Source organism: Bufo gargarizans, chromosome 2 (genome assembly GCF_014858855.1).
Source record: "Bufo gargarizans isolate SCDJY-AF-19 chromosome 2, ASM1485885v1, whole genome shotgun sequence".
Classification (NCBI taxonomy): Eukaryota; Metazoa; Chordata; class Amphibia; order Anura; family Bufonidae; genus Bufo; species Bufo gargarizans.
Window position 1 is genome coordinate 687,425,591 of NC_058081.1, and position 16,403 is coordinate 687,441,993.

The 16,403-nt window shown below is 43.5% G+C and overlaps 1 protein-coding gene across 3 annotated transcripts in view; it reads left to right on the forward strand.

The window, feature by feature from the left end:
- The window catches only part of LOC122926986 (alpha-tectorin-like), a 38,759-nt gene extending 23,631 nt beyond the window's left edge, over positions 1-15,128 (forward strand). For 2 of the 3 annotated variants that reach the window (XM_044278519.1, XM_044278520.1), the window contains exons 2-8: positions 5,533-5,602; positions 5,687-5,725; positions 6,908-7,038; positions 9,651-9,932; positions 10,630-10,767; positions 11,194-11,353; positions 14,572-15,128. In XM_044278519.1, the coding sequence (XP_044134454.1) occupies positions 5,566-5,602; positions 5,687-5,725; positions 6,908-7,038; positions 9,651-9,932; positions 10,630-10,767; positions 11,194-11,353; positions 14,572-14,744 (960 nt within the window). In that variant the 5' untranslated portion in view covers positions 5,533-5,565 and the 3' untranslated portion in view covers positions 14,745-15,128. Of the gene's footprint in view, positions 1-5,172; positions 5,204-5,532; positions 5,603-5,686; positions 5,726-6,907; positions 7,039-9,650; positions 9,933-10,629; positions 10,768-11,193; positions 11,354-14,571 lie in introns of those variants that run through there. The other variant, XM_044278518.1, reaches the window with a different exon arrangement.
- The last annotated feature ends 1,275 nt before the right edge of the window (positions 15,129-16,403 follow it).

The window sequence follows — 16,403 nt, forward strand, 5'->3', positions numbered from 1 at the left end:
AAGATACCACAGAGTGGCAAGGTGACATAGTTTGGAGGTGGCGGCAGCATGAGGAGACCACAGAGTGGCAAGGTAACATAGTGTGGAGATGGCAGCAGCAGCATCAGGAGACCACAGAATAGCAAGGTGACATAGTGTGGAGATGGTGGCAGAGTGCTATCCAAGTATGCCACCACCTGCTGGTTCAGGTCATGCTCCAGGTCTACCTGCTGCTGCTGGTGAGTAGTTTCTTCATTATGCGGGTGAAGAAAGCTACTCATCAGCGACTGCAGACTCAGGCTGCTGCTGATGGAGCTGGTACTGCTCCTGCCACCCCACCCCACCCCAGCAGCCATGGCAGTGGATCGTGAGTGCAGAGGGCCCCCCCCCCCCGGTCAGACCTGCGAAAGGATGGACGATGACGCAGATAGGCAGTGGCCAATTGACTGTAGTAGTTCAGTTTGGCCTCCCTCTCGGTGGATGTCTGGACCGGTAGAGAGGGTCCAACAAGGTGGAGAGCTAGAAGTCATCCCTCTGCCGAATGGTGACAATTCGGTTGTCACTACGCAAGCAAGTGAGCATGCATCGTGCCATTTGTGCAAGTGACTCGGAGGGACTCCCTGCCTCCATCTCCACTGCATACTGCCACGGTGTGTCCAGGGCCACTGTCTCGTCTTCCTCATCACCCTGTAGCTCCTCTGGCTGCTCCTGCTCCTCCTCTCCTGTCAGCTGAGTAGAAAAACCACCCATTTGGCTACGCATTGCCTGTGCTCCAATGTCTTCCTCCTCTTCCAGTTCAGCCCCCACAGGGATCATATGGCCGTGAGATTGAGGCACCACATCTCCTGTCTGCTGACCAGCCATAGCTACCAGCATCTTGCACAGAAATAACTGCAACAGTGCAGTGCATGTATATTTTTTATTTTTTTACTGTAATATGTCCCTATACACTTTCAACAGAAATAACTGCAGAAGTGAACTGAGAATATATTTTTCTTGTTGGACTGAACTACGCCCCTATATGCTTTAACCAGAAAAAACTTAGAGTGAAGTTCATATACATTTTTCTTGCAGTACTGAAATACGCCCCTATACGCTTTCACCAGAAATAACTGCAACAGTGCAGTGCGTATATATTGAAATTTTTTTACTGTCATACGCCCCTATACGCTTTAAACAGAAATACCTTCAACAGTACAGTGCGTATATATTTTCTTGTTGGACAGAAATAGGCCACTATACACTTTGACTACAAAACAATCAAAGAGTGAAGTGCGTATATATTTTTCTCATTGGACTGAAATACGCCCCTATACACTTTCATCAGAAAAAACTGCAACAGTGCAGTGCGTATATAGTTTTTTTTTTACTGTAATACGCCCCTATATGCTTTAAACAGAAATAACTGCAACAGTGCAGTGCATATATATTTTCTTGTTGGACTGAAATAGACCACTATATGCTTTGACCAGAAAACAATCGAAGAGTGAAGTGCGTATATATTTTTCTTGTAGTTCTGAAATACATCCCTATACTCTTTCACCAGAAATAACTGCAACAGTGCAGTGCTTATATATTTATCTTTTTTTACTGTAATATGACCCCATATGACAGTAAAACAGAAATAACTGCAGAAGTGAAATGAGTATATATTTTTCTTGTTGGACTGAAATACGCTCCTATACGCTCTCACCAGAAATAATTGCAACAGTGCAGTGCGTATATAGTTTTCTTTTGTTTACTGTAATATGCCCCTATGCGCTTTAAACAGTAATAACTGGAACAGTGCAGTGCATATATATTTTTCTTGTTGGACTGAAATAGGCCACTATACGTTTTGGCCAGAAAAAAATCAAAGAGTGACGTGCTTATATACTTTTCTTGTAGTTCTGAAATACACACCTATACACTTTCACCATAAATAACTGCAACAGTGCAGTGCTTATATATTTTTCTTTTTTTACTGTAATATGACCCCATATGACAGTAAAAAAGAAATAACTGCAGAAGTGAAATGAGTATATATTTTTCTTGTTGGACTGAAATACGCCCCTATATGCTTTCACCAGAAATAACTGCAACAGAGCAGTGCATATATATTTTTCTTTTTTTACTGTAATACGCCCCTATATGCTTTAAACTGAAATAACTGCAACAGTGCAGTGCTTTAATATTTTTCTTGTTGGACAGAAATAGGCCACTATACACTTTGACTACAAAACAATCAAAGAGTGAAGTGCGTATATATTTTTCTTGTAGTTCGGAAATACGCCCCTATACGCTTTCACCAGAAATAACTGCAACAGTGCAGTGCATATATATTTTTCTTGTAGTACTGAATAAGATACTAAGATATAAGCCACTAAAAGCTTTTCAACAAAACACTTGCAGCCCAATAACAAAAAGCTGGAATGACAGAGCTGTCTAATGGCTATTTGGAACCCCAAATAATCTTTCCCTGCACTTGTAAATCACTTTCCTATCAATGTCCCTAGCGCCTTCTGACGTCTCTCCCTGCACTAAGATGCTGTGAAATGATTCCTCCCTATCCTTTCCCTGTACTTATAAATCCTTTTTTCAGTTTTTTTTTTTAAAACATAGAGGTAGCGCCCTCACACGTCTGTCTCTGCACTCTGAACGCTGGAAAATGTCAGAATCTAAAATAGCTGCTATAGTTAAAGGGCTGTGACATCACAGGGCTGGCTGCTGATTGGCTGCATGCAGGCATGTCAATCATGGTGATCCCGCCTTCCCAGAGTTCCTTGTCCCATGTACTCAGTCCTCACACGTGTAGTCACCATTTTAGGAAAATTGTGATTCGTTACCACGAAGTGCGAGGGAATTCTCATTTGTTGCGAATCAAATTTTTCCTGAAATTCAGATCGAATTCCACTTCATCAGCTTCGATTCGCTCATCTCTAATGTTGACATCATGAGCAGACCATGACAGCATGGGGCAAAGTGTCCAGAAGTGGCCCAGTTTACCCTCTGTTAAATCTTGTCCATCCCAGCGCATGGATACGGGAGGATTTTCACACACTATGTCTGTTTAATAGATCTGACATTGCTGATGGTGGCTATTGATCGCTGGCCCCACCATGTTACTGCTGCTGTCTGCTTGCCTACGATGATTTACTTTACTGTATGGCTGCTGCTGCCACCACCGCAGCTGCTACTCCACATACTATCACTACCATTAGCTCTACCCAACTGACACTAGTACTGTTATTATCACCCCTACACAGCTGCATACGGATTTACTGCCTTTCATGTTCCATGCTATGTTGCTACTGCAGCCACTGATATTGCGGCCACATGCAACAATTACCCTACCCTTTCTACACCCACATTGTTCTGCTGCTAATGATCAAAAGGGAACATATTTCCAGGCTCGTTCAGAACAAGCCACTTTCTTTCTGACAATTAACACTTATGCGTGAATAAATACGGGCAGGCATTCTGCTTCAGTTAAAGCTTAATTTATTGTGCTTGTGCACACTAACACTTGTGTGCGTGTAAACAGGGGGAGATGCCCCCATTAAAACATAGTTTTTGGACTGCTTGTTGAGAACAAGCCAATGTTTCAGGACTATGATAAGTCACTCAGTCAAAGTGTGCAGAGAGGTGTACCAGGCCAAAGGACTGTGAACGTTTGTGTGTAGAGCATGGCCATCTTCATCATTGCCTCCAGAGAGAAGCTCGAGGGCAGTTGTTCACATCCATTGACTTTAGAAACTTTGAGACCATTAAATATATTGCAAAGAGACCTTAAAGGGGTTGTCTGGGTTCAGAGGTGAACCCGGACATATCCCTGTTTTCACCCAGGCAGCCCCTCAGACATGAAATGATCCGGTGCTCCCCGTTGCCTTGTGCTGCATTGTGCAGGGCAAGGTCTTTTTTGTTTACATTTCTCACTGTTAGGCAGAGGCTTCCACCTAGCAGTGTTCCCAGTGACATTACCAGCCCTGTTTTACAGGCTAGGACAGCGCTAAAGCCCACCCATCAGGGCTAGTGACTCTCTGAACCCGGACAACCCCTTTAAATAGCTGTGCAAATATGTCCGGACTTTTAAAGGAAAGCTTACTTACCTGCTTCCCAGCGCTGGCTACATGCTCCTTCTCTCCTCCTCTCAACCTGCGATGATCAGGTGGGCTTCCTCGCTAAACACATCCGGTTTGACATTGCTGTCACCACCATGGCCATATTGGCTGCAGTCATGTCTAACAGGATGTTTTCAGTGAGGGAGACCAGGGAAGCATCGCAGGCCGGGAGTAGAAGGAGCGGGGAGCCAGTGCCATGAGGCAGGTAAGAAAGTTTCCCTTTACAGTCCCAGTCAAGTGTGTGTGAGGGGGTGCCAATCTGCCCCACGCGAGTTCTGTAAAAATCACTTTGCCTGTCAGATTCCTTCTGCCATCCATGAGTGGGAGCCCACTTATATCACGGACTGTCCACTAAGTGTAATGACACACCTAGTGAGGTGGATATTCTAAGCCACTTGTCCACAATAGTAGATCTTAAGCCTCATGGAAAGACAGTGCTGATGTAGCAGGATGAAGACAGATGAAGCAGAGCCACGGAACTTGAGTAGTAAAGTGTTGGTCTAATGAGGTAGAGTTAAATAGGGTAGTAGAGTAATGGTTGCTGTGCAGCCTAACCCTCTCTTATTAACCTCGTACTGTTGTCCCAGAGTTGAACAGCATACCAAAAGAGGTCCCAGGCTCTGACACAATAATGAACTTCAAAGGTCCAGCAGAAGACAACCCCATTTGGAGGTCCTCTATGTAGAATGATAAAAGAGGTTTACGTGAACATGTATAGATAGAAGATGGAGCCCAGAATCATCTCCTCTGGCAGGTCCAAAGACCTCCTCTGGCAGGTCCAAATCTTTCAGATTATTATTTTTTTTGGTTTTACAAATTATTGGCCTGGGGTTCCTAATATTGTAAATTTTTGTTCTCAAATATTAAAAATTGCAGGGTCAGAATTGTAGTAAATTGTGAATCATTATTTGATAAGGGCAGAGTGGTGAGAGTGGAGGCGATGTGGCAGTATTACATACTCTATAAACACATCAATATTATTGTAAGTGCTGTGTACACATCTTCACACATGCAAGACTTAAGATCTAGTCAAACATTATGTCCCCACCTTCCACGGCTCACCATATATAAGATCATATTCTGACTGAGTGTCCTCAGGTTGGGATCGACCAGACAATACAGAGGTAAGACCATTTACCGGTGTTTCCTCCAGCTTTATCATAATCCCATTCATAGTGCTACAACTCAGAAGCATGCTCTAGGTCAGGTGCACCACTAATTATATACAAAATTTTACAGACTTTCTCATGTGTTTCAGGACATGTAGGACCTAAAACGCATATATCCCATGTATTTCTTGATAAACCAGGGACATAGCTATATGGGGTGCAAAAGTAACAATTATAACCACATACTGCTATCTGAGAGGGCCCAAAAATGGCTAAATAAAAAAATTACCAACTCAACGGGCAAGCTAGATTTTCAAAATGAATGTTCACCTTCTCCCTATCAGTATTTCAGGTAGAGCTCAGCCAACCGAAGGACGATGTTACGAGTGACTTCATTGCTGCTGCTGCTGCTTGGTAGGTGCTATAAAAAAAAAAAATTGAGATTCAAAAGCAAAATAAATATGATAACAAAAATAATAAAAAAATATTTTTGCACAGTTTTGATTTCAGGGTTTGAGCAAGGATGGACCAAATTAGGTAAGAACATTTTTTTTAAATTATTATTTGCATGCGACTTTGTGGTTATTTTTACATTTTTCAAAACTTCTGGGAAACTAAAGTAGGAAAGAAATTCCAAAAAGTTATCCGCATTCAGGATAATCTGTCCTAAAAATAATGAAGGCGCTTGTTCAGTGACTACTTGAGATTAGCAGTTACCTTAAAGGGTTATGTCTTCCTTTTCATTGACAAAGCATGACAATAGTAGGCCATAAGTGATAATGTTACATGTGTTGTGAGGAGGCATCACTCAAGAGGTGTACATATATTTGCATTGGCATAAAAAGATAGTAAAAAAAAAAGTGCCTTCTGATTTCAATCTCCTTTAGATACCTTGGGTTTCAGTCATTTTTCTTTCATGTTTTAACTAGAAGATTTTACATGCAATTCCCCTTCTGACCACATGGTGTGCTATAATTAGGAAATATATCCATGAGCACCATTAGGCGCACGTCACTTTCACTGAGACATGGGTGCTACAAAACTTTAAATCACCGCCTAGTGGATAAAAATATATAGCTACTGCTCTTTTATATATAAAAATTGAAAAAATATATATAAGTAAAAATCTGGCTAAAATGGGGTCAGAATGTCTAACAAAATAAAACTAGTAATACTTACCCGATCAATCTGGTAACTACTTACTGATCCCTCTAAACATTGGAAATGCAACTAGTTAGCCAATCCCTTGCTGAGGCAGATCACCACTGTGGTCAGTTGCATTCCCAGTGTAGACAGGGACTAGAAAATAAAGGCAGGTGGGGACCTGGTAACCATGGTAATGGGAGCAGCCAGGGATCGGTGAGGTATGACCTTTTATAAAGGCATTCTGACTTTTTTTTTATGTACTGGTCTACCCTATAATACATAACATTTCGCACTGTCCCACAAGACTTTTGAAGTCTGAAAGTCTTTAATAAATTTTTGGATTAATAGAATTGGAGTCTGTCCTACTGGTGAAGCGAATTGTGGGTAGAATTTGTTTCAAACCCTAAGACTTACCTGCAATCACCAAAATTCACCCAAATATAAAAAATAAAAAATTGTCTAGAACAATTCCGACAAAACACAGCTGAGAGTTAAAACACCCCAAATTACTGAATTCTGCTCACTCCTCTTTTCTTCCATTGTTGACTTACTTGGTTTATTCCCCTGATCTAGATTATGTACTCTACCCATATGGTAGCGATCAGGGTGACGAAAAGACCCCCATTGAAGATGATGGAACGTCTGGTGAAGTCCCGCTCTCCAAACCATTTATATTTTATGGCAAAAAATACAACTCTCTTTACGTAAGAAAATTTTTCTGTCCATTATCTTCATTTCTGGTGTCTTATTGTAGAATTTTATGACTCCACCATTTGTAAAATTTGTTTCCATTAAGGGGCGACAGGGGCATGTCTTTAGATTATAAAAAAGATAACTGGATGTCCTATCATACTCCACTCCTTGTGGAGAGCCAGCAGGCAGGGCAATGCTCCTTGGAAAAAAAATTGCAAATTAGATGTCCTACAGAAGGAAGAAACCTGTCTCTATCACTCAGACAAACCAGAAAATTATTGGTGGTACCAGACATATGGGTTAAAAGGGGTTGTTTGGCCTAGGCGCCAACAACCCCAACAGACCTAATCTGTGCCCTATTAGAAAAGAAAATACTCGCCTGTCCGTGGTCCCAGCATGACCATCTCAGCCTAATTCAGGTCAAGGACGAGTTAGGACAATTGGGGTTGTCAACTCCTTGGCCAGACAACCTCTTTAAGGAGGACAATTTTGTACACTTACAGTAGGGATGAACCCGGGAAAGATGGTATCTTAGCTTGACCTCCAGATAAGATATATGTCTTCGGGTCAATCACCAACAACTGAATGGCCGTTAATGTAGACCCTAAGTAAAAAATGAAAACAAATTATGGGAAATGAGAGGACCCTACCTGGGGGTAGTGGTAGCCACCAGATATTGTCCATATTCCAGACCATGAACAACAGGTGGTGATACGAAAAGTCCAAAAGAGAGAGACAAGAACCACTCAGCAACCGTAAGGATTAAAGAAGTTGTACAAGATTAGAAAAACATAGCTGCTAATTCCAAAAACAGTGCCATTCTTGTACCATGGCTGTGTCTGGTATTTCAGTTCAGTTCTATTCACTTCCATGGAGCTTCCGTACCAAAAGCAACCCACAGACAGATGTGTCGCTGTTTTTGGAAGACATCAGCCAACCTAAAAACTCATAGTCCATGCAACCATCTTCTTCTCCCTCGATACTGGGGCTAGACATGCTGGTGGAAATTATAGAGAGGTGACACTGGCAAATCCATTATTTGTGATTCCAAATCTGCACCCAAGAGTTTGACTTCTCTGTTAGAATACTAGGAAAAAAAGACTCCTTCAAAGGGAACCTGTCACCTCCAAAAAACATCCCAAGCCGGCAGCAGTACCTGAGTAGCCAGCAGCGTGTTTATAACGATCATTTTCTTCCTGCAGGTAGTTGAAGCAAAAGTTGTAAAAACTCTCTTTAATCCCCTGCCGGCGCGCTTCTCTAGTCAGGCTTGAAGTCACGGAGGCAGCTGCCTCCTTGCATCACGTCACGGTAACCAGGCCCCCTTCCCTGCCCTGGCAAAGCCAGCCGAACTGTCGTGCATAAGCGCTGTCAGTCACAGCGAAGGGTTAGGGAAGGGGGCCGCTGCCTCCGTGACTTCAAGCCTGACTAGAGAAGCGCGCCGGCAGGGGATTAAAGAAAGTTTTTACAGCTTTTGCTTCAACTACCTGCAGGAAGAAAATGATCGTTACAAACACGCTGCTGGCTGTACTGCTGCTGGCTTGGGATGTTTGTTGGAGGTGACAGGTTCCCTTTAAAGGATTACTGTCACACTTAGACCCTAATTTCAATTTTCATATATGTAGTTACTAATAACATGATATTCCAGAATCCGTTACTATTAGACTGACTTACCCCATATTTAATAAGATTCAGCCCTTAGCAACCAGTCTGCATAAAACTGCAATCTTACTATTCAGTTAAGATGGCCGCCACTGCCCTCACCCTGAGGCTAATCCCGCCTGCCCTCACTAGCCAGTAACAATAGCCCCCCAAAAGTGTCAGTAACCAGACCCCTCCCCCTGAAGGGTTTTTTTTTTTTTTTTATTATATAAACTTTTATTTTATTTTTTTTAGTTATCATACAAAAAGATACATGACAATATACCATTTACAATGCAATAAGATCCAAGTGTCCGTCAGTTCTAGTCCATAAAGCATAGTTAAATATGATTTCATGCAAATACCCATAATTAAATAGATATTGACCAAACTGAAGGGTTAATCTCCTGCAGCAGAAAGGGGTCCTCTTACCACATGTTGCTTTCATTTATACACTGAGCAGATGGCAGATCTCCCTTCCCTGGTCTGCGCTGCTCCAACTCTGCCTTGTCCAGCTCTGCTGAGTGAGGGAGCGTCTGCCAAGCGCAGGGACAGGGAGAAGTGCACACAGCCCAGGCACTGGTATCAGCTGCTGGGGAGGACCTGGCTGTAATCATTTACTTACAGTCCCTGGCTGTCAGTAATCTGACCTTGCACGCTGCTTCTGCGTCCTCCATCCTTCAACACATAGACAGACCCTGCATAGCAACCTGATTTTAAGCACAGGTAAAAGTAGGCAGTACAGGGAACAAAACTGTGGAATTAAGGGGTAATTGAGTACACAGTGAAAAGTTGAAATAGGGCCACCAAGGAGGTATTAATCACCACAATCCAATACTCCAAAAAAATAAAAATATGACAGTTATACTTTAACACTGTTTGAATTGTCGCCACCTGTTGGTGGTATGTGGTATCTCAGGCACCGTAAAAACAATCATAATTTTATCTTCTCCAGTTATGAACTTATTATTTTCGTGTTCAACAGGTGAATAACAATGGAGTGATTTCATTCAACACGGCAGTATCCCAATACACCCCGGATGCTTTCCCCCTGACCAGCGGGGAAACATTTGTCACCCCCTTTTGGGGAGATGTGGACAATGATTTGGGGGGCATAGTGTTCTACAGGGAAACCACTGACCCCAGTCTCCTGGATCAGATATCAGAGGACATGGGGAAGCACCTGCCAAATCTGCACTATAAGGCCACCTGGGCGTTCTTTGCCACCTGGGACAAAGTAGCGTATTACGGGTCTGCATCCAAAAAGGTTAGAGTTATGTCTGTCTGCGCCTGTACGATGGATGGATATATAGATAGATATGGACAGATAGATAGATAGATAGATAGATAGATATGGACAGATAGATAGATAGATAGATAGATAGATAGCTGATGATAGAATAGACAGATAGATAGATAGATGATGAGAGATGATAGATAGATAGATAGATGGAGAGATAGATATTGGATAGATATATAGATAGATCGATAGATCGATCGATCGATATGGATCGATAGCTCGCTCGCTCGCTCGATCTTCTCTCGCTCGCTCGCTCGCTCTGCTCGCTCGCTCCTCGCTGCTCGGTCGCTCGCTCGCTCGCTCGCTCTTGCTCGCTCGCTGCTCGTCGTCGCTCGCTCGCTCCTCGCTCGCTCTTGGCTCGCTCGCTCTGGCTCGCTCGCTCCTCGCTCCTCTCTCGCTCCTCCCTCGCTCGCTCGCTCTGCGCTCTCGCTCGCTCGCTCGCTCGCTCGATATGAGATAGATATATAGATAGATAGATATGGATAGATAGATATTGGATAGATTGATAGATAGATGATAGATAGATAATAGATAGATAGATAATAGATAGATAGATAGATAGATAGATTGCTTTCTCTTGGTTTCTCTTGGTTTTGCAGATGTTTCCTGCAGCGATGTATTATGTATATGACCTGTTTATAGTTCTGCTCTTCTCCTCCATCAGGTGAACACTTTCCAGGCTGTCCTCACCAGTGATGGTTTCCATTACTTTGCCATCTTAAATTACGGGGACATTAATTGGACAACAGGAACGGCCAGTGATGGAGACCCTTACACTGGTACAGGTGGGACTCCTGCTCAGGTATGTTACTACAAGCCTTAAAGGGGTTGTCCACTTTCTGGCTACTGTTAACTAATGTGTTTGTAAGGTGAGTGTATGACATTTACTAATACAACCTTTGTTGAAATTCTGTGCCATTTTATATATTTCATGAGGTAAGCCCCCTTGTTGGCCAAGTTTTTTGTGCTGCTGACACGGAGGTCCTGTCTATAAAATGGCTGCTGATGGAGGGTCATGTGACCAGACACATCAATCAGCCTGCTCCATTCAGATTCACTACATAAACATTGCTCACAAGTAGCCAGGAAGTGGACAACCCCTTTGAGGGATATCTTCCATAAACAGCGCCTCCTGTGTATTACTGCCCCCTGCTGGCGAGTGTTCAGTGTAACATTCCCAGTGGACTGTCCTGAGAGAGGAGTAATGGGGACTGTATCCTGTTCACAGGCGGGATTCAACAGCGGAGATGACACTCATTACTTTAATATCCCCGGATCCAGGACCAATGAGGTGCTGAACATTCAGTCTACATCCAATGTCAACTGCCCGGGACGATGGGTGTTCCAAGTCGATGATTTTAAGGTTCCTGGAGGATGCGTATTTCAAGGTATTTATGAATCTTCTATTATCTACTTTCTATCCATCTTTCTATCTATTTCCTATTATCTATCTATCTATCTATCTATTATCTATCTAGTATCTATCTATTATTTATCTATCTATTATCTATATATTATCTATCTATCTATCTATCTAATATCTATCTATTTCCCATCTATTTACTATTATCTATCTATCTATCTATCTATATAATATCTATCTATTTCCCATCTATTTACTATTATCTATCTATCTATCAAATCAAATCAAATAAGCTTTATTGGCAGGACTAAATACATTTTAGCATTGCCAAAGCAAGTTGGACATAATTGGGTAGGGTTGGGGGATGGGGACATATACAGGGTGGGGGTATAGGAGTCCATGGTATATCAGGCTCCTCTCAGTCTATGGCAGGCAGTAATATATTGTGCTGCTATGGCCGTTGTGTTCTCCTCTTCCCCCAGCAGTATGGAGAGTCTCTCTTCCTCCTCCATGGAGATGAAGTCTGGGCAGAGATCAGACAGTCTCCTGAAGTGAGTCTCCCTCAATGCTGAGTATTTAGGGCACCGCAGCAGGAAATGAGCCTCATCCTCTATGGACTCCTGGTCGCACTGCTGGCACAGTCTGCTCTCCCTGGGCATGTACCTCTGTCGGTTACGCCCGGATTCAATGAGCAGGCTGTGGGCGCTCAGTCTGTACCGGCTCAGGATTTATCGGTCTTTTGGATTGGGGAGTTTCTCCAGCTATGGGGCCAGTTTGTACTCCCTCTGCAGGCCCTGGTATACTGTATCTATCTATCTATCAAATCAAATAAGCTTTATTGGCAGGACTGAATACATTTTAGCATTGCCAAAGCAAGTGGGAAATAATTGAGTAGGGTTGGGGGTGGGGACACGTCCAGGATGGGGATAAAGAAGTCCTTGGTATATGAGGCTCCTCTCAGTCTATGGCAGGCAGTAATATACTGTGCTGCTTTGGCCGCTGTGTTCTCCTCTTCCCCCAGCAGTATGGAGAGTCTCTCCTCCTCCTCCATGGAGATGAAGTCTGAGCAGAGATCAGACAGTCTCCTGAAGTGAGAATCCCTCACTGCTGAGTATTTGGGGCACCACAGCAGGAAGTGAGCCTCATCCTCCACGGCCTCCTGGTCGCACTGCTGGCATAGTCTCTTCTCCCTTGGCTTGTACCTCTGTTGGATGACGCCCGGATTCAATGAGCAGGCTGTGGGCGCTCAGTCTGTATTAGCTCAGGATCTGTCGGTCTCTTGGATTGGGGAGTTTCTCCAGATATTGGGCCAGTTTGTACTCCCTCTGCAGGCTCTGGTATGCTGTCAGCTTCTGGGATGTTCTTATGTCGCTCCTCCAGACGCTAATATACTCTTCTTTTTACTTGTGTATTGTCCTCTGGATTTCCCCCTTTGCCAGGCTGTATTGGTTGGTGGCTTGCGCAGGCCAGGTTTGGGTGACTTGTTGCAGGGTGCTTTATTTTTCTGAGGCTTCTTGGTGTAGCAAGGCTTTGTGAACGTAGGAGCTGGGACTGCTGCTATGCAGATGGGCCCTGAATGATAGCGCCTTCTTCTGGACAGCAAAGTAAAGTGGGAATCTGCCCAGTTCTGCTCTACAGTCGCTGTTGGAGGTGCTCCTGTGGACCTGGAGAAAGTGTTTGCAGAATTCTAGGTGGAAAAGTTCTGTTAGCCTAGAGTCCCACTTTGCCTGGTCTGGGTATATGTCTGGGCCCCAGACTTCGCTGCCATACAGGAGGATTGGGGCGATGATGGTGTAGATGTGGTCCGTGGCACGGTGGTTTGGTATCAAGCCTTCTTGGCTTCTGCTGAGGATGTTGTGCTGGGTGAGGAAGCTGAGGATCCTCTTATTCAGGATACTGCTGAGGAGTTTTCCCAGGTTGCTGCTGATGCATATCCCTCTATAGTTGGCTGGGTCGTACCTGTCTCCGCCCTTGTGTATGGGGGTGATGATGCCCTGGTTCCAGCTTTGGGAGAAGTAGCCGTCACTCAGCACAACATTGTAGAGATTTACTAATGCAGCCTGGATACCTGGCGTGCTATATTTGATCATTTCTGGAAGGATCCCATCTGGGCTGCTAGCTTTTTTACTTTTTATCACTTAGATCCTCTATGTTATGTCCTGCAGTGTGATCGGTGTGTATAGAGGGTTTTTGAAATCTTAGATTTTTTTCCTCAATATCCTTCAGCTTTTTTGTGATTTCTTTTTGTTCTGAGCTTTGGTCTTCCCTTGAGATGGCTTTGTAAAGATCCTTGAAGTACTGGAGCCAGATGTTGCCGTTTTGGATGTGGAGGTTGGTGTTCTTGCTGGTTTTGTCCTTGTGCTTCCATAGTTCCCAGAAGCAGTTGTCCCGGAGAGCATCTTGGAGTTGGAGGAGCTTGGTTGAGATGTTGCCTTGCTTTTTCTTTCTGAGGGTATTTTTATATTGCCTTTGTATGTTGTTGTAGGCTTCCCTCAGACTGGGGTTTTTCGGATCTTGGTGTTTCCTATTTGAGGCCATTCTTAGCGCCTTCCTTATAGCTTTACACTCCCGGTCGAACCAACTGTTGAGTTGTTGCTTTTTTTGGCCATTTGTTGCATCTTTTGAGGTCAGACATTTCTGCCATGGTGTAAAGTATATTACTACAGTCCCTTACCGCGAGATTTACTCCTTCTGGGTTCAGCTCATACACTTTACTATGGAAGTTATGGAGCATCTTCTGGATCTCTGTGCTGTTTATGGTCTCCATATAGTTTGGGGCTGACATCTTGAACCATTAAAAAAATTGAGGTAGGCTAAAGAGGCAGGTCTACTGTGATGTTTGTGCCGGTGGTTTACTTGTGGATTTATTGTATAGGAGCAGTTGGTTCTGTTCTGACAGGTGTGTCTGTGGAGTTACTATGAAGCCACCAACATTTTTGGGGTACATATCCGTGATGGCATAGCCTACCACACTGTTGCCTACATGGGAGTTTAGGGTATATCTACCAAGAGAGTCTCCTTTGGTGCGGCCATTGAGAATATGAAGTCTGAGGCTTCGACATAAGTTCAGCAATGTTCTGCCACTTTTATTTACTGTGCTGTCATAGCTGTTCCTCTCAGTGTGCACTGAGCTATTTATCTATCTATCTACTATCTACTTCCCTACATGATGGCTATTCATGTGAATGGCCACCATGTAATGATTTATTTCTCCTCTGATCGACACTGATTCTTATTTCACAGCAAAGTTTGCTAAAGAAGGTGAAGACTTCTGGAAAGAAGAAGCCTGCAGCACTAAGTGCACATGCCGGGATGGCCGGGTGTCCTGTGTGGAGGAGGTCTGCCCAGAGTCCGCCACCTGTGAAGCCTCTGGATCCTTCTTCACCTGCAAGATCAAGGAGAAGATCTGCATCTAAGATGATGGACATCTTCGCACCCTGACTTCACCTGCCTTAATTCATGATGTTTCAAATTTTTCCAAAACTAGCCAAAAATTGACCAATCAGGGCCACACACAGAGGTCCCATGGAGAGGTGGGCAGAGTGACTCATATAAAGACCCCTTTATCTGTACTGGCCACATTACTCATTGTGCAATACATTAATTAACTGCCCAGCTGATTGACTGCTATGTACATCATTGCTTCAAATAAAGTGAGGAGGGGGATGCAGCTGCAGATATATAAGCGCAACCATGAGAGTGATTGTGATTTTTCTTAAGGCTTTTTCAAGATTTATGAAAATACCTGACAATGGCTTCACTGTATCTAATAAATAATATAACAGTCAATAACAACCGCACAAACCCTCAAAATAGCTTTATTTCATGGATCATATAGCACATAATCCACAACTTTACTTAAAGGGGTATTCCGGGATTGTACTGTTGTGTATAATGTGCAGTACATAATAATATGTGTGTGTGATCTGCAGTACAGTACAATACTGTATGTGTGTGATGTGCAGTACAGTACAATATGTGTGTAATGTGCAGTACAGTACAATACTGTATGTGTGAGATGTGCAGTACAGTACAATATGTGTGTAATGTGCAGTACAGTACAATACTGTATGTGTGTGATGTGCAGTACAGTGCAATATGTGTGTAATGTGCAGTACAGTACAATATGTGGGTAATATGTGGCATGTATGTGTGTAATGTGCGATATGGTACAATAGGTGTGTGATGTACAAGACAATACTGTATGTGTCACACACTCTATACTATACACACTACTCATAAAAAGTTAGGGATATTTGGCTTGTGGGTGAAATTTCAGAATGAACCTAATATGCTCTCTAACCTTTACAGGTGAGCTTAATGTGACCTTTTCTAAACTTCTGAATGCACATGTCCAACTCTTCAATGTTGGCAAGTACTTTTTGCACAACTTGCTGGTCTCGAACAAGGAGCTCAATACATTTCCTGGTTCAGTTAGAATTGATATTTAAACAGTCCTCCTCATCATGCTGTTCACATTTTGACATCATGAGACCAAGACGACACCTAACTATTGATGAACAGTACCTCGCCATTGCGAGGCTTCAAGCAGGATGTTCTCAGATGGAAGTGGCCCTTGAGCTTAGAATGTCATCAACAGTTTGTATTAGAGATACGGAGAGACTGGAAGAGTCACAGAAAGGCAGAGAAGTGGATGTCCTTTGGCCACATCCCACACTGATGACCACTTCATTGTGAACAATGCCCTACGGAACCGGATGATGAATGCCACACAACTCCAGGCACATTTAAGGGAGACGAGAGGCACCAAAGTGTCACGTCAGACCATTCGAAACCATTTACATCAGCGTGGTCTGCGTGCTAGATGACTTGAAATGGTACCTGACCAATGGCGTCATCGTCTTGCAGGGCCAGGGAGCTTCTACACTGGACGAGGGACCAGTGGGCTTCAGTGCTCTTCACTGATTAAAGTTGATTCACATTGAGCAGAAATGATGGCCGCCAACAATGTTAGAGACGTCAAGGAGAGCGCTGTGTATCAGCCACTATTGTCACCAGATGAGCCTTTGGTGGTGGTGGTGTCACAGTGTGGGCAGGCGTGTCTAGTCAATACA